Raw genomic sequence first — 24,546 nt, forward strand, 5'->3', positions numbered from 1 at the left:
GGAGGAGTGGGGGTACAAAAGGGAAACAAGAATGTGATTTAATTCTATTTACCTAAAATATGTTTTTATCAGAGAGTGCATACCATGTGTGTTCTTTTGTGATTGGGTTACCTCACTCAGGATGATATTAAGTTTGGAATACAGGAAGAACAACCCACAAACCACAAGAAACTCAAGAAGAAGGAAGATCAAAAGGTGGACATTTCATTCCTTCTTAAAAGGGGAAACCAAATACCCATGGAAGGAGTTGCAAAGATTAACTATGGAACAGAGACTGAAGGAAAGACAAGCCAGCCTAAATATAGCTATCTCCTAAGAGGCTCTGACAGTACCTGACTAATACAGATGTAGAGGCTCACAGCCATCCATCAAACTGAGTACAGGGTCACCAATGAAGGAGTTAGAGAAAGGACCTATGGAGCTGAGGGGTTTGCAGCCTCTTAGGACGAACAACAATATGAACTAACTAGTACCCTCAGAGCTCCCAGGGTCTCAACCACCAACCAAGGACTGCACATGGTGGGTCTGATTGTTTTGGCAGCATGTGTATAGTAGAGGATTGCAAGTTCGATCATCAATAGGAGGAGAAGACCTCGGCCCTGTGAAGGTTCTGTGCCCCACTGTAGGGAAATGCCAGGGCCAATAAGTGGGAGAGGGTGGGGTGGCAAGCATGGGGAAGGGGGAGGCAACAGGGGTTTGTTCTTGTTTTTGTTTGTTTGTTTGTTTGTTTGTTTTTGGAGGGGAAACTGGGAAAGGAGAAATTTATATGTAAATAAAGAAAATATCTAAAAAAATATGTTGTTAAATGTTAACAAATTCAGATAAATTGAAATCATGGTGCAATAAAGTTTTTAAAAAGTTAGAAAAAAACCTCACAGGACACAAGAGGAAGGAAGACCAAAGTGTGGATGCTTCAGTGCTTCTTAGAAGGGGGAACAAAATACTCACAGGAGGAAAGATAGAGACAAAGTGTGGAGCAGGGACTGAAGGAAAGGCCATCCAGAGTCTGCACCTGGATATTATTGTGGATGCTGATAAGTGCTTGCTGATGGAAGCTTAATATGGCTGTCTCCTGAGAGGCTATTCCAGAGCCTGACTAATTCAGAGGTGGGTGCTCACAGCCAACCATTTGACTGTATTTGGGGTCCCCAAATGCATGAAGGAGTTGGAGAAGGGACTGATAGAGCTGAAGGGGTTTGTAGCCCCATGGGGGACCAACAGTGTCAACAGGCCAGACCCCCTGGAGCTCCAGGGACTGGACCACCAATCAAAGAGTACAGGCTCTGGCCACATATGGCCTTGTTGGACATCAGTGGGAGGAATATCCCTTGATCCTGAGGGTAATTGATGCCCCAGAGTAGTGGAATGCCAGACCAGGAAGATGGAAGTGGGTGGGTGGGTGAGCACTCTCATAGAAGCAGGGGAAAGTGAGATGGGATGGGGATTTCTTATGGGGAGACCTGGAAAGGGGAAAACATTTGAAATGTAAATAAGGAAAATATCCAATGAAAAGAAAAAAGGAAAACAGATGAAGGTGAATAGAAGAAGGGGAATCTTGATTCACTATTGTATTTATATTACTACAGTCCCTATGGAAATAAGTATAGAGCTTTCTCAAAAAGGCAAGAATAAACTTTCCATATGATCCAGCTATACCACTCATGGGCATATTTCGTAGCATGATGTCCAGATGTCAATCTGACACAGGCTAGAGTTGTTTAGAAGGATGGCATCTCAATTGAGAAAATGCCCACTAATGTGGCCTGCCACCAAGCCTCTGAGGCATTTTCTTTATTTATGATTGAGAGAGGAGAGTCCTGCCTATTTTGGGTAGTCCTATTTCTAAACAGAAAGTCCTAGGTAGTATGAGAAAGTAGGCTGAAGAAGCCATGGGGAACAAGTTGGTAAGCAGTGTTATTCTTGTTGGCCCTGGCTTCAGTTACTATCTCCTGGGTCCACATTTGAGTTCCTGATCCAACTTTCTTTGTTGAAAAAGTGTGATGTGGAAGAACAAGTAAAAAGAATATTTCATCCTCAAGTTGCTTTTGATCCTGATGTTTTATCACAACAATAGAAAACTTAAAACATCACATAGTCAAGGGATTCTCTGTATCCTAAGATAGTGATGCTTATATTCCCATGTTCATAACTGCTCTAGTCATCATTGCTAAAAATGGGATCAACATGTGTCTGTCAACTTATAAATAAATAAATAAATATATATATATATATATTATAAAGTCTGCAGGTAAATGGATGGAACTAGAAATTATACTTCATGAGGTAACATAGGCCAAGAAAACAAATGTCTCCCTATTCTCTCTAATATGAAGATCCTAGTTTTCAGCTATAGATCTCTGTATTTAAATTGAAATATGTGTCCATAGAATCCAGGAAGCAAAGAATCATAGAGAAGTTGAGGTGGGAATGATGGTGGGAATGAGGTGGTGAAAATGTAGTGGGTATGAAACTAGAGGAGGACACATCAGGCATAAAGATGTTTAGGTAAGGTTGATAATGGGTAATGGGGGAAATGTAGGTATGGAGCAGGGTGGGGGTAAATATACTAAAGATGTTCCCAAAAGCCATATAGAAGCCTAATAATATAACAATTGAAAATATTAAACATATGAACTGAGAAAGTATCATCCTTCATAGACTACCACTATCATTCTTAGAAGCCGTGAGCTTTTAAATAAACACTCCAGTGCCAAGTACAGGGTACCTTCCATGAGCCATTATTCAGAGAAATTCCAAGGGCTCATATAAGAAGAGTAGTCATTACATCATTCTTGGTTGTCTTTTCTGAAAACAGTGCACAGAAATCTAGTTAGAACTGTGTTGGGAAACACTCCCCTTTGACTAGCATTGAATACTCAAGGCACTATGCAGACTGGTGGGAGAGAAAACTCACCAGTAGTCTCAACCTGCTGTAGATTATGCAAGCAGGCAATCCCATCTTAAACAACAGCATATGCCCACTGGTGCAGTAGTAGCATGAATACATTAGTGGTCATCTACCTCCTTATGATTAGATTATAAGCCTGCACCAGGAGAGGAAATACACATATAGTATAAAAACTATAAACATGGTCAAAAGCCTATACCTGGGGAGGTCATAGCCCTAAGGTAGGAAACACAGTACCTTTTCCCCTGCTAACTAGATATTAGAAAACTTCCTTCTAAATGTGCATACACTAGTACTGTGTTGTTTTTTTTTTTCTTTCAGAGACTCATATCTGGTAACAATGAAGAGAATAAGTGAATGGAAACATCTCAGGAAAAGGAATGGAAACAATATGATCATAGGATAAGGTGGAGTGCCATGGCATCCTGCATCCAGATGGGAACAAACCTTGGCATCATGAACGCATGGAAGCAATGGATACCTGTACAACTGTATAAGACTGAGCCCTAAAACAACATACCACCATGGATAGGAGAAGCATCAACAGGCTTAATCCCCATTTGAAGAGCTCTTGATTATTACTAGTTGCTGCCCATGGGGGTGTCATTTTCTCCAGTGCTGTAGCCTCTAGGTAGACAAGTTGGGAGGAAGATGGTATTCAGAGGAAAAGGAATGGAGATAACAGGGTACTGGGGTGAATAAAGTCACAACACATTGGTATGTGTGTAAAACTATCAAAAAATTTAAAGAGACAAGTTTATAGGGCTTGAAGTAATTGTTGTAGGCTAGGTTTTGCTGAGAGCACATAAAGTAAAAGCTGAAGACACAGGACTTCTTTTCGAAATAGTTAAACATTTTACAATTAACAAGGAGACCATGTTGCATTTACTTGCCTACCTAGTACAAGCTGTTGAGATGTATATTTTACATTGGTGAGTTGTATGATATGGGAACTATATCTCAGGAAGGCTTTGGGTTGGATAGATGGCTCAGTGTTTAAGAAAAGTGGCTGCTCTTACACAAGATTCAACTTTGGTTCACTGTGAATTCATGGATATCATGACCATTTGTAATTCCAATTCCAGAGAATCTGATGGTGTCTTCTGGCCTCCTGACTCACTGCAATGCATAACATACATACATACATTCATACATACATACATACATATATATATGCATAGGAAAATCCTATATATAAAATAAAAATAATAAATCTCTTGAAGAAATCTGCTAGTATAGCTTTTTAGACAGTTGCTAAAAAGCCACAAAAGATGGGCATAGGTTTATGAAATTGCTGGAAAAAAAAATCTTTGAAGAATAGAAGATTGTGAATAGAACCATGGGTCTTGATTTCTGATATTCATGACTTTTGCAAGGAACTATGTGATATTCTTCCATTAGGGGCAGATTTTCTGATCATCGAAGACCCAACCTTATGGCTTCATTTTGCCTAATGGACAGCAACAGGGAGGTAGGTATATTATGACTAAAGGCCTGTTCTTCCTGTACACATTGTCTACTCATTCTTGTGCTTCAAGCTTCCTAAATTCCACAAGGCAATGAGATGCAGGTGAGTGGAGTCACATCCCAAATGTACTGTGCCTGGCCAGCTTTCCTCAAGAAATCTGCAGCATTTCTGTAAACAAGGTCTAATTGCCCCCATTTTCTACATGTCTTTATTAAAATGGAACTCAAGGTAAAAGTTTGTGAAATGTTTTTTTAAATTATGAAAAAGGAAAGCTTAAGGATTCATACAGTTCCATACAAATAAATTGGGGGATGATAGATAGGACCCAGAATAAATACATCTTTCCAGTCCCAATTTGAATTTACATTAACCCTGTAATATAGGTCTGACCTAATAGAATGCACTTTCTGGGCTGAAGTGCATTGTGTTGTGCTTTGACTGTATTTCCAGTCAGGAATCAGAATCCTACAGTGTGGAGCTGAGTTTTCGTAGCCATTTTGCTGTCTGCATTGCGCATTAATTCACGGCAGGCCAGAGGTACATCTGCACTGAATCTGGCTTTCCAGCTGAGAAGGTGACAACAGAATATTGCCAAGGCTGTGTTAGCAATTAGGGCTGAATCACACACCTGATAGTGCCTGCTAATGGAGACACGGAGTACAGGCACACGCAGGCCTGTTTCTAAAAGCAACAAGTAAGTGTGGATAACACACTGCTTTGAGAGAAAGCAGGCAGCATCCTGTCTGGAGATAAATGGGATCTGAGTAAAAATATTTACTGAGGAGATTGATTATTGTTATTAATACCCAGTGTGCATTACACCATACACAGCCCATTGCTTGCAGGGCAGCCTCCGATTAATGCCTTATTTAAAGCCACAGTCATTGCAACTCAGAGAGAATTCCTTGTTAAGCAAAGGCTTCCTAGATGCTAGGGGCAGGGGGACATTCATTCATTCATTTGCTCATTCATTCATTCATTTCTTTAACAAATACTTGTAATCTATGTGACCTACCAAACTTTACCCAAAAATTAAGAAGAGGTAAACAAAGTAAAAGTGTACCCCGCAAGTATTATGGACACAGGCAGAAAACAACAGGTAAACAAATGACCACTATTTAATATGTAGTCTGTCTAGGTCTTTCTGTGGGAGACAGAGAACCTAAAATAGCAGGAATGTTTGTAGGCTTAATGTCTGGAGTCTAGCTGCTTCAGAAAACGTTTGACCCTCTCAATGAAGTTACACTTTTCCACTTAGGACTCTTTGGCTATAGGAAGCCACAGTGCAACCTCTGAAATGTAGTATTTATCTGGTAATAACACTGCTCCCTTCCAGGTTTTCCTGCTTTATGAATGGGTGGAGCATGCTCCAAGAAACTTTCCTGCAGAGAATGAGAGCAAAGTCCTAAAAAATGAGAGCTAAGTTTTTCTTGGGAATGAACGTTATAGTAGAGAGTAGAGTCCCTGCTTCCTCAGATTGGTGCAAGGCCAGTGTGTTTTCAAAATTTATTTTCCAAATAATATAAAATGTTTATCACTGCCCACATTGGATAAAAATAATCACTTCTCAGCTATGTTAGCGGTTTCAAATTTATATTCCTTGAATATAAAATAGGTAAATAATGAAATATCTTACTGTGAATCTTATTTCACTGCATCATGCTACTGCTCAAAAGGAGTTGTTTCTGTATTCAAAAGCAAATAAGCTGCTTCTCCTCAGAAAATGCAACAGGAAGGGAGTACCACAAGAGCATCTCATGACTGCCATCACATTTGTTCCAATGGCATTTGTTAAAGCAAAGTTCTGTTTTACATGCACTTTATACATATATACATGTTTTCAATACATATATGCATATATACATATATACTATATTTCAATGTAGGTAAAGTCACTTAAGAATAGGAAAGTGACACAGAAAGAAATATGCAATCAAGAGCCTCAGATTTAAAACTGTTTCTCTTAATAGCAACTGTGTTTTGAGCCAACTGCTTTGCTCTTTTGGCCAGATCTTCTCTATTATAACAATAATTGCCCATACCATAAGAATTATCTGGGCTAATGCTTCCAAAACATTTTAGCAGCTAACCTATGGCTCTGCAAGGTATGGAGCTGACCTCACTTGACTTCAAAGTGTGTAAACACTGGTCCAGCACTCTGGTGAGCTAAGAAGAGGCACTGAGCGTCCTGCTTTTGATGTTATCCTGCCTGCTATAAGAGAAAGAATCCATAAATTAATCTCAGTAGCCCTCCTTCATTATGAATCATGCCAGGAACTTACTAAGGCCTACCAATGAGCATCCAGTACCTAGAATTCCTCTCTCTTCACATGTCTATTTCTCTAATGACATCAGTATCTTCCCATTGCCCAAGTTCCCTTATGTATGGCCAGTCTGCTGCAATGTCATCTTAACTTCAGTCCTGTCTTCTCAGCACTGTCTATGCTTTTTCAACTTTAATTCATTGTATTTGGTGTTCAGTTAGAGCAAAGAAATAGCTGTGACAGCTATTTTCTTCATGGCCAACCCTCTTTTCATTGCTTCCACTTGTTTTCCCATTTTAACCTTAGAACTATAGCTTCCCATTTGGAGAATTGATCTAAACATTATCCTGGAGTGAGTGCCACACCAATCAACTTCTACACCATTTATAGTCAAGCCATTAAGGACATGACTCATGCTGTATTTTCTTATGCCTTTCTTTGATGCACATTTGGTCTAGATGCCTTTTTGCCCACAAAGCCACTCATAGAAACCCTTCCATAATGCAATTTATGTGCATTCTGGCCTTTCTTCACTCCTAGATCACATGCATAGAAACTTTGATTTTCATTGTCCTGTCCACTCCATATACGATAGACCTCATCTGCCACTTGCCACTCAATCTCCAGCCCTGCACAAATGCACCATTATATTTCCTGATTTAAAGTGAGATGCATCTCACAGCATGATGATCACCAATCTCTCAGAGCCGTGACGCAGAATAGCACGTGCTCAGTCCTGTGTCTGATGATACACTACTGTCTATCTTTAGAAATCATTCTGATAAAGGAGGCTAGCAAATATTTGTTAATTCACAGGAACCACAGTGAATCTGAGCCCCCCAGCCAAAATGCCCATATATCTAAGCTGTCATGAGCTCCAGTCATGTCATTTTCCATCCTCATTGTGGCTGAACATCAGTCTGCTCTGTTTGTAATGAAAACCATTGAAAAATAAAAGCAGTGTACTCCCCTTTGGTAACATGACAGCTTGTGATGATATTTCTCATAATCTGAACTTCAAAGAGTAGAGGTGTCCCACCAGAATACTCAACATGAGCAAGGCATGAGGTTGTGAATCTTTCCCCAGGTTATTAGGCTAGAACAACTTAATTTTGTTCATGCAACATGATGTTGTGAAAACAAGATACAGAGTGAGTCAGCTGCTGTGAAGACACATTGAGTAATGAGACAAGGCCACCTGTCTCTTCTTTAATAGCATAGTTTCTAGTAGAGAGTTAATTGTGGATTACTTGAAGCAACTGAAGTCTACGATGCTTTAAACCACAGCAATGCACCTGAGAGTGGCATTCTATAGTGCAAGAATGCATAGCTCCCCATCACAGCACAAGCCATTGTATATGCTCATGTAGCAACTTCCATCCCCATCTGTGAAACTGACATAAGTATATCGAATGATCTCTATTACATTTAAGTGTGACAGTTCATTATTTGGTGATGGAGTCTTAATCTGAGCTTTTATGTTTATAGTGAGGTTTTATAAAAGCATTAAATCAAAGTCACCACAATGGAACATATGGTGTCACACAAGGTGGTATATTAATTTGCAGCTTCTCAGGCAGTCAGAACTTGTAAGCTCAGAGCAATGCCATTCTTCTTAGTTTTGAAAAGAAAATGCACCAACACCCTTACTGAAGACTATATTCTGTGCTACATGGCTAACAAGTATACTTACAGTGGGAACAGTTCCCAGTTTGGTCGCCCAAGATAATAAAAATTCTCACATTCATAAGTATTTTCTTTACATTTTAAAAACTTTTGTTAGAACTTATACCTAAACAACCTTCATTTTCCTTCTCCCAGGTCAGGAGTTGGTCCAGGATACTTCAGATTGCACAGTCCACTGTCAGAAGCATGCTGGCTTTCTCATTCCTGAGGGGACTCTTTATGACTCTGTCTTAAGGCTTCTTCAGTCAGTTCCAAGGCCAGAAACAGAAACAGAAACAGGTGCATCCTGCAGCTGCTGCTGGCTCCCTAAAGATGCATTATGAATGTGCTTGGTGAAGGCAGCTACCAGGGCTGTCAGGACTGCGCAAGGTATAACACTCAGAAGATTACAGAATGAATCCCTAACTGCCTGAGACCAAATATCAGTACCCAAAGAGGTTAACATGAACCTGAACACACACACACATACATACACGCACACATGCACACATGCCCATGTGTATTCACACATGTGAGAGTGTGCATGTACCACAGAGAAATGGAGACAGAGGCAGAGAGAGACTCTGATGAACTCGCCCATAAAATTGGGTCCATGCTACAGAAGAAATACATTCTGCTGCAAGGCTGTCGGTGGACTTTCTTCTCGAAGCTAGAAGAATGGTTCTTCTCTTTAAGCTCACAACCTCTGAGTGTTTGAAAAGTTGCAAATTAATACTCACCTTATGTGACACTATACGCTTCATTGTGGTGACTTTGACTATGCAGGGCTTTTCGGAATCATGGCACTGATCATGAGACTTCTTGCCCAAAGATGACAGAGGTTGGAGAGAGAGGAGGAACAGGGAGGAGAACAAAGTCTGTAGGGAGGAAAAGCATGCAGCTTTCCCTATGAGCACTCACCCCTGAAAATATACTACACGCCCATCTGGAAGTCATTACCTGTTTTTGAAAGGATCTCCCCACCTCCACTACTGTCAGGATCGAGAGCAGTCAGTACTAAGCAAAACCAGGAAGACTCAAGATAACCCCTTAAAGTGATTCCTACCAGCAGGATCCCATTGTTGGCTCCTTTTAATTGAAATAGTAGAGCGTATTGGTTACTGTTCTGTTGCTGTGACCAAAAGCAGCTTATGGAAGGAAGACTTTATTTATCACATGATCCCAAAGGCATAAAGAATCCATCATGGCTGGGAGGCACAAAAGCAAAAGGCAGAAGCAGGAAGCTGAGAGATCACATGCCAAACACATAAAGGAAGTAGAAAGAGAGACAGAGCTTGAAATGGGGTGAGGCTACAAACCCTCAAAGTCCATAGCCCCAATTGCATACTTTCCATTAAGTTTCCATTACCTAACTTGCCCAAACAATACTGTCAGCAGTACCTTCTAACTTATAATTTATTTAAATTATAAGATTTTTAAATTTGAACTTGGTTGGATCTCAGCTCTTAAGTGCAAACACCACTTTTTTTTTTTAGATATTTTCTTTATTTACATGTAAATTTCTCCATTCCCAGTTTCCCCTCCAAAAAATAAACAAATAAAAACAACAAAAACAAACCCCTGCTGCCTCCCACTTCCCCATGCAAACACCACTTTTAAGACATCTCTATTTTCAACCAACCAGACCGACCAGAGGTTCCAGGGACTAAACCACCAACCACAGAATACACATGGAGGGACACATGGCTCTAGCTGCATATGTAGCATAGAATGGCCTTATCTAACATTAATGGGAGGCCCTCAGTCCTGTGAAGGCTCGATTTCCCAGCACAGGGGAATGCTAAGGTGGTGATGAGGGAGTACGTGGGTGGGTGGGGGAGTACCCTCATAGAAGCAGGAAGAGGGGGCTGGGATAGGGAAACCAGGAAAGGAGATAATATTTGAAGTGTAAATAAATAAAATATCCAATAAAATATTTTTAAAAAGACATCTTGATTGTCAATCTCTAAGGTTCAAGTCATTTTTTATGTACCTACAAGTATTACAGAGTACATTTAGAAAAGTATACCATGAAAGCTCAGAGAACAACACAGTTGCACAACAGCAGTATCTAGGAAGTCAGGGATAGGTGATTTCCATGATTATATAACCCTGCTGATGAACCAAAACTTATACATTTAAGAACCATGTATATTCCTCTTGGTATAGCTCTCCTGTATATTCCTAAGCCAAAGCTTCTAGCAGAGGCTGTCACTGTGCTAGAACAGAATTAAATAACACAGATGCTGAGGACAAAATAACACTGAGATAAAGATAAAGAGCAAAGTCTGTGTTCTCCCAGAACGTGCCAGCTGCGAGTTGTAAGGGGGCAGATTCAAGGAAATTAAACTTGATCAAATAGGTCACTTGGAAGGGAAAGGTAATCATATACTAAAGGTAAAAAGGAGGCCAACTCTACCAAGAGAAGTCAAAGGCACCAGGGGAAAATGATGAACATCAGCAAGGATAGAGAAACAGGGGAGGATGACTGACCATGAGCATCTGTGATGGAACTACTGAGGAGTCATTAGTGGGAGGTGGTCCAGGTGAAAGTACAAGTCATAACAGGTCCAAGATGGACTTAAAAGAGCACAAAAGGACCCTTCAAGAAAGCCTGGCTAAGAGAGTGCATAGCTCTTTGACTTCAGGCTGTGTCCTTAAATCACACGCAAGAGCTATATATATATACACTAGGGTATACTTCTCATAAGGACCCTAGAGGTTCTGCAAAACAAGGTCAGCCCAGACCACAAAAGATAAGCCTGTGGGAAAAAAGATATCCGTTTGTTTCTTTCTCCTGACATGATCTTTTCTTCTCTCAGCCAAGGAATAAGGAAAGGTAGGACCCATGGCCCAATCCTCTCCTGGAAGTCTAAGTCCTTATCCTCCCATTTTGATGCACCTAAGTCTGTATGTTTTATGAGAACATGGAATAAAGAACTCTATGACACAGCCAATGTCAGCCTGAAGCGGGCCCCTGGGAGGCATCTGTCAATGTTTTCATTTTGTTTTGTTTTATTTTGTTTTGTTACAGTTGCGGGTGGGACTATGGAACCTATGAAGCATCTTATAGGTATAAGGCAACTTCACATAAAAAGGAATTGCTTGATCTATGAGGAAAGCAATGCCATCTGAGCAACTCCAGTAAAGGCCCCAAAGCCCATAGTTCTCCCAGGAAGGTTCAGCACAGCCATCTTAGCTTTATTCTGCCTGAGGACCTCCTTTCATGGCAACTTTGAAATATTTTTTTTCTACTTGCTCTCCTACTATGATTCCCCAGTCACAGGTTCTTAACTAATGAAATCTATTTATTCTTCCTTTTGCCAAGTGTTTCTATTCTTCAAGGCGTGAGGGACATCCACATTCCTAACACTCAAAGTACTCTCCCTGCTCAGATTGCCACAATGTGTGGGATCTCGAGGGTACATCCCCCATGAGCCTGTATAATGTCACCTGGCATACATGTACTTCAAACTGTGAGTGTACCAAAATGGATATAGGCAGTCAGGCAACCTGCAGACCCTTTGCTAAGGAAATTATTAAATGTCAAAAGCAAAACAGCTTTATATTTGCTGAAAGCCCTCATGTCGATAACATTTCCTAAATTATAACTTGGGTTAAAAACTAACATCAAAGTAAAAATAAGAGCTTTTTTTCCCACACACCCTCTTGGTTAGGGGGTCCCCTACTGCCCTTTCTTCTGGGCCCTTTGCCACAGACAATGGTTATCATTACACAGGAGTTCTGTGTGAGTGGCTCCGAGTCCAGAACCACAGTTTCTGGTGCTACAACTCCATAATGAATACATGTTGCAGACAGATGGTATTCAGAATGGTGCGGAGGTGACAGTCACTACTATAAGAAAGATTAAACTACATCTAGCAGTGGAGGGGCAGTCCAGGACGCCTGCAATGCTTGAGCACCTTAACTTCCTCTGTACATTATCACCAGTGACCTTCATTGGACCCCTGAGGCTTAGCTTCAGTGATCCTGGGACAGGTCATTATTTTTCTTTTGTGTGTTCTGATGCTACAGTGGGGAGGGGGGCACTTACTAGTTCTAGGTAAGCTTTCCCCCCAGAAGTGGTACTTCAAAGAAATCAAAGTCCTCCTATAAGTTTATTTCATAAAGGAAACCAGCTAATGTGGTGCTCACCATCCCATTGTCTTCCAATTGAGACCTCATAAATAGGCTGTCATTTACCTGCCCTTTAGACTAGAGTCTCCAGACACCTAATTATTTATGCCTAAATCCCATAGTCTGCCTAATCCTATGCCCAACTGAACAATGTCACTTGATTCCAATGGAAACATTAGAGGCCATTGTATACATGTTTTTCTAATGTTATTAACTGTTTATAGAATGACATTCATGGTCTCCTACATGGTCTGTGTGGCCCTTAAGTTTGGGAAATTTGAGTAATAAATTATCTTTTCAAGGGTGTTGGTTCCTGATCTGTAGAACTTTTAAAGCTGTGAAAAAAGAAAAAGTCTGGTCTGAGCAAGCAACAGGATGAGACTCAGTATCTAGATAGCTGCAGAAGATTGAGTATGTAGTCTCGGAAGACTGTCTCTGATCATGGGTGCATGTGGACTGTGCTTAGATCCTAAGGAAAGAAGCCATGCATACAAGGTAGGAGGGACAATCAGGATAGCAAAGGGACGCTATGTATAGGGAACTTGACGCAATCTTCTAACACAAAATGGGCAGCAAAGTCATTGCCACCAACTGAAGCAGGAAGATATCCATGTTCCTGGGAACCTACAGAGTCAGGGAAGTGGGCTAGGGATGAGAAGAGTGAGCTCCTTGCTTCTTGCATGAAGCTACTGACACCTACTTCCCTTTATTATCAAGTACAAAGAGGAGGAAGGGTCCCTACGTCGGTTTCTCTTTTCCACATCAATTTCACATGGCATTACTGACTCCAAGGCGTAGAAATCCAGGAGTCATTCCTTATGTTTTTATCACAATAGTATTTGTATGTGTTTATTTCTTACAGGCTTATTCGTTATTGAAGAACCTAAACTGCATTCTTAAAAACTGTATTAACTTTCATTTTCTAGTGGCTATACCACAAACCAGGTTTTGTTGAATAAATTTTGTAGTTTATATCTACCAGCAATTCAGCCTCAACCTACAACTTACATTATCAGGACCAAAATTTAGAATGGGTAGACGATGTTAAGCTGCAGATGGTTTCAGCTAGTGGATGGCTCTTCCTGTGAGCTTCTTCCCACATTTGTTGCCAACTTTAGCAAAGAAGCAAAAGGTAGGCAGCTGGACTTGAATTAATAAATCACCTGGCAATCTGAACAGGCTATAAAGCTTTATACAAGCATTCATAAAGGTTACAGAGTGTGAAGTGTTTTTTTTTCTTCTGATGATACTTAATAAAGGCTAGCAAAGCACATAGTAACAATAGTTTCTAACAGGTTCATCTGCCAAAAGATGAGCCACAAGCATAAGAAACATCAAGGTGGACCCTTCCTATACCACACTGCTCACTTGAACCTACTAGAAAAATGTCATCTACCCCTCATAAACTATTTTCATCCTGAGTGGTAATGGTTTTCATAAAGGAAAGGTAGTTACATATTATATGTGTGTGCATACATACATACATAGCAGGTACATAAAACTGCCAAGAATATTGCATAATTCCAACCTAAAAATATTAAATGAAAGTAAAAAGATATATCAACATGAAAGACTAAATTACTCCATAGACAGAAGGATGTGAGGAATAGAGGGAGAGGAAACTGTAATCAGGATGTATTGTGTGTGATAAACTATTTTCAATAAAAAGGGGGGAAGACCTACATTTCTCTCTATAAAAACTATGATTAAATAATTTAAAGATTAGAAATAATTCAGTGGAGATGGACAGGTGTTACAGAAGCCAGGACCTCTTACCCTTCTACCAGAATACTAAAGTTCAGATCCCAGAACCCACATTGGATGGCTCACCTAAACCTACAAGTCCAAACCCAAAGGATCTAATGTCCCTTGCAGCCTCTGTAGACACCTGCACACATGTTCATACACCCTTACACACATGTACACATACTCAAATGCACACACCCACAAACACACACAGAGAAAAGAAAGGAAAAGTAAAGAAGAAAAGAGAAAAAAAAGAAAAAAAAAGGTATAGGAAAGAAAAGGAAAAGAAAATTATTAAGGCATTCCAAAAGACAAGAATTATAACAAATATTCACAGAAACCCATCAGAAAATAAGCTTCCATGGAGTAAATGAAAGGAAGAAGTTAAAAAATGATTAATAAGGGATAGATCTAACAGATTAATAAACACAAGAAAAAAATCTTTAGTTCTTCATCAGCCATAAAAAAGAGGAACCACAATGACCCTCTTGCCCTCCTGTGTGGTCAGACACCTTTCTAAGCATACATTTTATGGAAAGCAGGCATTCTGACACTCTGACTGGGAGCGAGGTGTATGGCAGTACCACCTTTCGATGAAGCATTCTGTGAGCAAGGAGGTCATTGTTCCTCTAGACTTAATCTGAACCCTTCAATCATCTTCTCTTCACAATTTTTTTTTTTTGTCAAAAATGAGGGCACAGTGCCTTCTGGGAAAAGGGAAGCAAAATGTTTTAAGGAAACTGCCTGGGAATTGCTGTGTCTTTGACTTGATAATTATAGTTATTTTAACTGGCCCTAAGCTTCCCAGGACCTTCATCCATTACTGAATGCCAGGAGAAATGAATTGGACCAAACAGTTTGGAAAGAGCCCTTGCTACAACAGGGCATCATGCTGCTGGGTTGACAAGAAACACTGAAACAGACAAAGAGACTCAATACCTGCTCTTGATGTGCTGAGGGGGGCCGAGACACCTGAAGCTGCCATGCACCATTATGGCCAGCCGGGTACACAGAGCCTCGCACTCTTCCATGCTGTGAGGAAATAAACAAGTAGAAATGAGCTGTGTCTTAAAGGTATGAACCTTGTTCAAGCTTCAGACATAAAAAGGATGCAAATACTATTGATTCAAGTTATGTAACTTTTACTATTAAAACACTCATGTAAATGAAACAATGTGATTTTTTAAATTCCTAGGGTTTTATTTGAGTGGCCAATTACATCATGGAATTATTAGCATGTCTATGTGCCTGGAGGAATAATCAGCAATAAAAAATGCAGGAGAGAACTATTTACAATCCTCAAAACTACAAAATATATGTATAAGAAATGTTAACAATCATGTGGTTTCTTTACAAAGACAATTATGTAACTTTATTGACAAGCAGACATGAAATCCTGAGTTAATAAAATCAATAGCAAGGAAAAAGAAGAATATTACAAAAATGGGAAACTTATCAACTGAAAATGAATAAAATATGGGTTCCTTTATTTGTTATCCAACACAAAGCTGTCAGCTTTGGAAACACAGGCACATAAACAACAAAATGGACTTATCAGTTCTATTCACGTATTTGTGCAGACATGTATATAATATGCATGAGTATGTCAATAATAAAGAAAAAGAAGCTATCAATTTGAGAGTCACAAAGAGGGGTTGGAGGATGACTTACATGGGAATAACAGGAGGCAGGAGAGGAAAGGTGGAATGTGATGCTGTTCTATTTTAGTAAAACAATGTATAAAAATTTAAAAGAATATATTTCATTAAAGTAGAATCTGTAATTTTAAAAAATTTTTGTATTTTAATAGCACATTTAATACTATATAAAATACTAGAAATAAACTTTTACCTTCTAACTATAATTTATTTAAATTATAAGATTACTTTAATATTAGTATGGCATTATAAAAATTTATAATTCGTAAGTAATATAACTATGAGTCATAAATTATAATATACAAATACAATTTGATGCAAATCAAAATGCAATTACCCCCATGAAAATGAAAACTTAACTTAGAATTACTTAGAGAAAGGAAACTGGAAAAAGTAGTGAGGGAAGATTGCCCTTGAAAAGGTTGTTACAAAGATGAAGCACACTAAATTTATACCAGAGAAATGAACAAAAGAGATCCAAGCATACTATAGATATTAGAAACACAGAAGTGATTTACATATGGGGATGCACTTTCTAAACATAACAATGTAGAAGAAATTCTGGAGGAGATGACAATTCAAAATCCCAGACTTCTAACAAGAGTGTCAGAACCCAATGAACTAGCATTTTAAAGACACTGAAGAATATTCACCCTTGAATGGGATTGCTATATCACACCCACTCGACCAAGATTTGGGAATCATTGTGGAAGATAGGGACGAAGGTCAGAGCCAGAGGTTGTTGGTGCCTTGAAGAAAACAGCATCTTCTAGACAAAATGCACATATGAACTCACAGAGATTACGGCAGCATGCAGAAAACCTGCAAAAGCCCACACCAGACAAAAATCTCAGCAAGGAGAAGGAAGGTGGTCATTAAGTCCTATCCTAGTCAATAGGTTTCTTTCAATGGTGTGACCCTGAGTAAGTCAACTATGCTCCAGTAGGTAGCCAGACTCCTGCAGACTATATAAACAGAACAAACCAGACTTTTTGGATTAAACAGAATTGAGGACACAAAGTTGGACAGGTAAGAAGGGTGAAGGGTTATCTGGGAAGATCTGGTGGATGAATATAATCATATCTATTATCCGGAATTCTCAAAGAATTAATAAAATTAAAAAATCCAATTTAGTACACTAAATAGTTACTAAACAATTAAAAAATAAATCAACAGACCATGAGCTGCTCAATCCCAAGTTCTGTAAAGCAAATGTCCTTTCCCTATTATTTCATTTCAAATGAAAACAATGAGTTGTCAAATCAATAAAGTGTGTAGTTGATTACAGATATTTCTTTCAGAAATTCAAAATGGGTCATCTCATATATAGACAGTGAAATAAAAATGTTACATATTGTGAAAATTATATTTGTCAATGATTCATATTTTAGAAACTGGGAAATGCAAACTGCAAGTTATATAACCACTTATTTATGATACCTCTAGTGAGGACTGCTGCTGGGAGCCTGAGGACATCCCTGCCCTGTAGAGACATCAACTTGGGTCTGTTTATTCCTTGACTACTCCACAGAAAGGAATTTCAGGTGAATCGGGGTGAATTGAAATAGAAAGTTTATTAAGAACACAGGGAGGCACACAGAAGACCTCACAGGCTTCTCTAAAGAGTCCTGCTTAAGCATCTCATACTTTTTTATTAGATACTTTCTTTATTTACATGTCATATGATATCTCCTTTCCCCTCTGAAAAAAAGAAAAAAAAAACCCTGTTCCTCCACCCTCTCCCTTCTCACCACCCCACCCTCTCCTGCTTCCTGGCCCTGGCATTCCCCTACACTGGGGCATAGAACCTTCACAGGGCCAAGGACCTCTCCTCCCACTGATGACTGACTAGGCCATCCTCTGCTACATATGCTGCTGGAGCCCTTAGTCCCACCATGTGTACTCTTTGGTTAGTGGTTTAGTCCCTGGGAGCTCTGAGGGTACTAGTTAGTTCATATTGTTGTTCATCCTAAGGGACTGCAAACCCTTCAGCTCCTTGGATCCTTTCTCTAGCTCTTTCATTGGGGACCCTGTGCTCAGTTCAATGGATGGATGGCTGTGAGCCTCTACTTCTGTATTAGACACTTGCAGAGCCTCTCAGGAGACAACTATATCAGGCTCCTGTCAGCCAGCACTGCTCCACCTGGGAATCCTTCCCATATTCAATCATCAAATCCAGACACTATTGTGGATGCATCTCACACTTTAACTTGATTCTGTGGCTTTTAAAGTGGCACTATTCAACAGTCATTTACAAAAGTTTACCACTTTAAGCAAAGCTTAAAAATTAATCCAAGTTTGACTTTAATGTATGTTTAACAGGTTTCTGATTGTGCTGTGGGAAGAATATCAAGTCATTCCTGTGTTACTTTCTTCTTGTTCCTGTAAAGACTCTATGCCCCAGAGTAGGGGAATGCCTGGGCCAGGAAGTAGGAGAGGGTGAGGTTGGTGAGCAGGAAAGGCCATCCAGAGACCACCTGACCTAGGGATCCATCCCTTCTCAGACACCAAACCCCAACACTATTGCTGATGCTAAGAAGTGCTTTCTGATAGGAACCTGGTATGACTGTTCCCTGACAGGTTCTACTAGTACCTGACCAATACAGATGTGGATACTCACAGCCAACCATCTGACTAAGCCCAGAGACCCCAATGGAAGAGAAAGGGAAAGGACTGAAGGAGCTGAAGGGGATTGCAACCCCAAACAAAGAACAATATCAACTAACTGAACCACCCAGAGCTCCCAGGGACTAAACCACCAACAGAAGAATATACATGGAAGGAGGCAGGACTCCAGATACATATGTAACAAATGATAGCATTATCTGACATCAGTGGGAGGACAGGCCCTTGGTCCTATGGAAGCTTGATGCCCCAGCATAGGGGGATTCTAGAGTAGTGAAGTGGGAGTGAGTGTGTAGGCGGAGGAGCACCCTCATAGACTAGGCAAAGGGGAGGCGAAAGAAGGATGGGATGGGGGGTTGTGGAGGGGTAATCAGGAAGTGAGATATCATTTGAAATGTAAACAAGTAAAATGATTAATAAAAAAAAATCATAGAATCATACAGGCCTCCCTTGTCTTCATTCACATTGAGTCATTCATGTCTTTATAGTCTATGAATAGGGAGAAATCTAAGAGAAATCAATCTGTGTATATTCAAATGTATAATATTGACATGAAAGCAAATAAATAGGAAAATGTAGATGAGATATTGCAATGATTTACAGTCTTTTGAGAGAATAGCTTATAATAATTATATATATATTGTGAGAAATAAAAAGATTTTTTATCATTATATCATTTTTCCGTCTAAGGACCTATGGTGGGACTTCAAGTCCTGAGCCTGGTGCCAGCAGCAGATGTAAGCAGAATCAGTATATCAGTAGTCAATTGCTAAAACTCCAGAACAAAGTGAACATCTAAAGCAAGAATATATACTCATTATTATAAAGTCAAATAACTATCATATATATTTGTTTCAGCATAATTTTCCATTGGGAAGAGAAACAAAATAACAAAAACTTAGCTGTTGAACTTCCTGTTACATCTGAGTAAGGAAATAATCAAATAATTGTCTCCAAAGCCAGCGACAAAGCATGATATATTTAAGAAAACAGCCACTTCAGAACTCCAGGAATGGACCAAAGGCACATAAATATGTAACTCTATGAGGAAGATGCCAAAAAATCCACTTCACACTGAGAAGTGATAATCTGTACCCCAAGTTGTGGGCCACTATCTCTCTGCCCAGATTCACCAACAGGTCACTTAGGGTCAGAGAGAGCAGGCCAGGAGATGAACTGAAGGGCCTACCAGAAATCTACACCCAATTTCAAGAAGGGAGAGGGAAGAATAAGAGGACTTGCACATCGATGGAAACCATTTAGTCTTGAAATAAATCTCAGGGGAAGAAAATGAAACAAAACAGACAAGTATTACATTAAAATATGGCAATAACTGCAAACTTATTTTCAGTATTTATAGATACAATGTCATCTCATGTGTCCATTCTTCAATAAAAAGGTTACAGGGAAAATAGACGATACTCCATTTATCATTCCCTGTTACAGGTAATCCACATACTTCTAGTAAATTTTCAATGATAGGAATCACAAAGAATTTTTGCCAAGCTTAACTGAGTTAAATTCAAAAGGAGCAACAGAAAGAAACTAGGGAAATTTTCTAAAAATATTGAAAATTAAAGAACATTTCTAAAGAAACCATATATCAGGAGCCAGCCATAGAGGAGATTGAGAAACATTTTTGAATGAAACAAAACTTCAGTAGGGAAAGAAGAAAGCTGGTGATGTGACCCAGCTTGTTGGTGGAGCCTCCCAGGACGGGCTGGAATTGAGACAGTGCTGTGTACTGAATGTAGAAGCACATCCCAATGGGGAAGATGAAGACTGTCAACAATAAACCTCCAATAATGCAATGGGGAATGAATAATTTCCCCACAAAAAAAACCAGTTCTGGAATGATTGGCTATCAAAATGCATGAAAGTAAGTTGAGATTCTTCCCATATACTTTACATAAAACAGCTTTAAATATAGCAAAGATTATTAAAACCTAATAGTATTATCCTGTCTTAGAACAAACATTCTCATGAATTCAAGGCAAAATGTTCCTAGCTATAATTTTGAAGTACAAAGCTTAAAAATACAGAGCAGTTAAAATTAATCAAAAACTGTAACTATTTATATTTCCAATGATAGACATAGACTGATAAAAAACATTTAAAATCATATATCCAACAAGAGACCTGAACACAGAATCTAACAATATGCACTATGTATAACCTTTTCTAACTAAATAATATAGTATAAATACAAATTCACAAAAAAAAAAAAGAAAAAAGAAAAGAAAAAACTGATGTCATGAGCATTGTGGTAAAAGTCTATAATCCCAGTGACTTGGGAGGCTAAGACAGGGGGAACACAATATAAGTCCATCCTGAACTAGGAAGGAAATTGAAGGCCAGCCTTAACAACTATGATGACTTGCCTCAAAAGAAAAGGTAAATGAAGGGTGGAAGTATAGTTCAGTAGTAAAACACTTGCCTAGTGTATGAGGCTCTGGATTCAATTTGTATTACCATTAAAGGAAAAAGGAGATTCTTCTCAAGTCAAACATCAGCTCACTGCACAGTCCAACAAACAAGCTACTTGGCATTTACTCAAAAGGTCTGAAAAACATCCACATAAAAACCTGCACATGGATGTTTATAACAGCTTTACCCGTAATTACCCAAACTTGTCAGTAATCAAAGCAGCTGTCAGTACATGAGCAGATAAATAAACTGCAGCACAGCCAGACAATAGAGTATTGCTTGCTGTTGAAAGGCAATGGGCTTGCAAACCAGGAGAAAGCATGTGGGAAATCAGGAAAGAAGTCAGCCTTGAAAGGCTTGTATGAATTCCAGATGTGTGACTTCTGGAGAAGGTACAACTATACAAGCAGTAAAATGTCTGCTTGCCAGAGGTCAGGCCAAGGAAGCATGAACAGAGGAACTGGAGAACTTTAAAGGCAACACAGGATGCTAAGGATGGATTTTGAGATTGAATATTTTTCCAAAGCCATTGAATGTCCAAAAGAGGAAAGGTACTATAAGCATGGATTCAGATGATGTTATTGTGTATCTAGGAAGGTTTACTTACTATAGCAAATGTCCCAATTTAGACAAGTGTTGATAAATGTGTCCACAAGTTATGGGTGTGGGTACAGAGTTAATCTCCTTACATTTGTTTGTTTTTTTATTTATTATATGTGTGTGTGTTTTTTTGTTGCTGTTGTCTGTGTGTGACTATGGGTACATGCATGTTTATGGAGGTCAGAAGACAGCTTTTAGGATTTGTTTTTCTCCTTCAACTGTGGGTTTGGGGAATCAAACTTGGATCTTCAGACTTCCCCAGCTAATGCTTTTACCCACTGAGCTATAGTGCCAGCCCTATTTCTAAAAGTATTAAGTCATAATTAATCATGTACTATTTAGCAAGGATAAGAAAGGAACATATTATAATATGCTGTAGTCCATGTAAACATTATGAACTCTATAAATGAAAGTGATCAGATATAAATATGTATGCTATATAATTCTATTAATATGAAATGTCCATAAAAAGTAAAATTTCAGATCTTAACAGTTCTTGACACCTTATTAACAGTACATTTTAGTTATACATGGAAGCAAATCAAGACTAAACTTATAATCTCTTTTTCATTTCATCTTCAGGGTTGTCATTAGGCAAATGCTATTGCTCTCCATGTAATGGTTACATGAAATCCACATTTGTATTGCTGTATGGCACATGAGTGTTTCATTATCTGAGAGGGGGACCCTAGTAGATAATTTCAAATATAAAATTAATTCTGTAATAAGATCCAGTAATCCAGCAAGCATTTCTGATGACTTACAGTGGGAACAGGGTAACCCTGGATAGAAAGAAGTTGGGTGTCCTTAAGGAGCACAGACAGAGTTCAGCCCTCGCCTGAGCAATCACAGCTAGGGGTGGATCTATGGACACATCATGGAAAGTCTCCACTTCTAACTCTGCTTCTCTATAGAGGTTGGCCACCTGGCATAACCTCTCTGCCTCCATCTCCCAAAGGGCTGTTAGGACTAAAGACTAATGAAGACTCTTCCCTTTCATTCTCTGGGTGACCTCATTGCTACCAAACCTCGTTCAGAAATTAGCAATCAGAAGGGACAGTTCACCTGTGAGAGGTTAGTACTGCAGCACAGCCATCCCGAACCTCTTGTGTTATTGTTTGCCAGAGGTACCGCTTAGAGCAGGGGTCCATTCCAGAACTGGGCTCATCCTAAGAGGAAGAAAACACAGTGTTGATCATTTGGTAAACATGGACAGGAATGGACATCTACTGTCCCATGAATATAGACCCTGGCTGGGAGGAAACCCTCATTGTGATACTAACAGGGAAGAATCCCTGTTAGGATTGACTCCTCTTCCCTCCTTCACAATGAAGAGGGAGGGAAGTGACATATAATATGAGAAGAAAGGAATAAGGAGAAGAAATGCTAACAGTATTTGAAAAAGATAGAGGAAATATTAGTTTATGTTTATGCTCCCTTTTTCAATAGATATGACACAAGGGGTGATATGCTACCCTAAGAGCCATAAACTCTAACAAAGCATTAGAGTCAGGCAACAGGAAACTTTCTTGCTTGCCTCCCAGAACTTAAAATAAGACACTACTGCTGAAAACAATGCAAAAATGTTGGGTAGGACATGGAGGAAGCAAGATGGAACTGCCCTTGAGGTCTCCTCCCTGAAGACTAGCACTTGCAGTATCAGAAGGTTCTATGTAAGTCATCAAGAAAGAAAAGCAATCAGCAGTCTTACCCAGATGTAAAGCTTAAGGACCTCATTGATGACTAGCCTGGTCAGATATCCCCAGTCACACAATAGTGGCACTGTTATCTGTCTAATTGTACTTAAGGCATTTATTCAGGCCTGCCATTGCAAACCTATCCAGTGATTCATAACTAGAAACAACAGAGCTCCTAAAAGAGAACCTGCTACTGCCATTTTCTTATACCAATATAATTTTCAATTTTATTCTATATGTTTATCTATAGCTGAACTTTTGGCTACTTTGTGAGTTCTTTCTTCCACACTTCTGTATCTTTCTTTTTCTTCCCTTTCAACCCCCTAACATTACATGAGAGAGAGAAAGGGATAGATGGAAACAGGACATGTTTGATCTGTGCCATCAGGATATCTAATTTCTTCTTATCACTTCTTTGCATATGACTACTTGAAAAACCACAATCAACAGCACCCAACCACCAACTGGCCAAACAGCCCCTTTTATGGGATCTAGCATTTATATATCTTCTGAAAAGTCCCCAAACATCACACACTCTGAGAAACTATCTGCATCTGGTAAATTCATACTCCTGTTAGAACACAAAGCAAATCATAGTCACTTGCTATGAAGCAGCCCCATATCCTCGCACCTGGGATTAAAACCAAAACATTCCCATAATACCTTTGTGCTTTTTAAAGAAGCTAAAATTCTCATTATGTTTATCCTTACATTTACAGATAAGTATAACTCTCATCCTTTGACAAAAAATTTTATTTTTCCAACAGATAGAGACTATTACAGAGATCCATAACTGGTCCCAATTCAGAGAATTAGTGACCAGGAGATAGCTAGCCCAGTTGATACAATGCAACTAATACCTAAAGCTCAGAAACATCACATTAGAGGGAAGGAAAGATTATAAGGGCAAGAAGACCTGAAATCCTGCTGTCATATAATGTCTTTTAGCAATATGGAAAAGTTTCATCCATGAAATCTTAATAGAGTGGTTGCTTATATAATGACCTCAGCACTCTAGATATCAATATGGAAGAGGAAGATTCAATAGGATCCAACATCTACATGGAGAGCTACAGCAATCAACAGTTGCGGGAAAAGGGATAATCAGTTTTCTTCAGAGACAAACTTCCTGATAAGTTACACAATCTCAAATAATTAGCCCTAAAATATACACATACAAGCAATATAAAAGTGCTTAGTAAGGTGTTTATGTATTTGAGTGTGTGTGTGTGTGTGTGTGTGTGTGTGTGTGTGTGTGTGTGTGTGTGTAAAACAATGATACTTCAATAAAACAGCAGGAAAGAGACACATTTTTCACACCAGTTTGGTTTCTCTTAGTGATCTGGTAAAG

At 39.2% G+C, this 24,546-nt stretch overlaps 1 protein-coding gene across 1 annotated transcript in view; it reads right to left on the reverse strand.

The window, feature by feature from the left end:
* The window catches only part of Abca13 (ATP binding cassette subfamily A member 13), a 437,491-nt gene that overhangs the window by 26,207 nt on the left and 386,738 nt on the right, over positions 1 to 24,546 (reverse strand). Inside the window, exons 58-59 of the mRNA XM_031342061.1 lie at positions 22,564 to 22,667; positions 15,128 to 15,220 (exon numbers count right to left, since the gene is read on the reverse strand). Of these exons, the coding sequence (XP_031197921.1) occupies positions 15,128 to 15,220; positions 22,564 to 22,667 (197 nt within the window). The remainder of the gene's footprint in view (positions 1 to 15,127; positions 15,221 to 22,563; positions 22,668 to 24,546) is intronic.

The sequence above is a fragment of the Mastomys coucha genome, unplaced genomic scaffold (assembly GCF_008632895.1).
Source record: "Mastomys coucha isolate ucsf_1 unplaced genomic scaffold, UCSF_Mcou_1 pScaffold22, whole genome shotgun sequence".
NCBI lineage: Eukaryota > Metazoa > Chordata > Mammalia > Rodentia > Muridae > Mastomys > Mastomys coucha.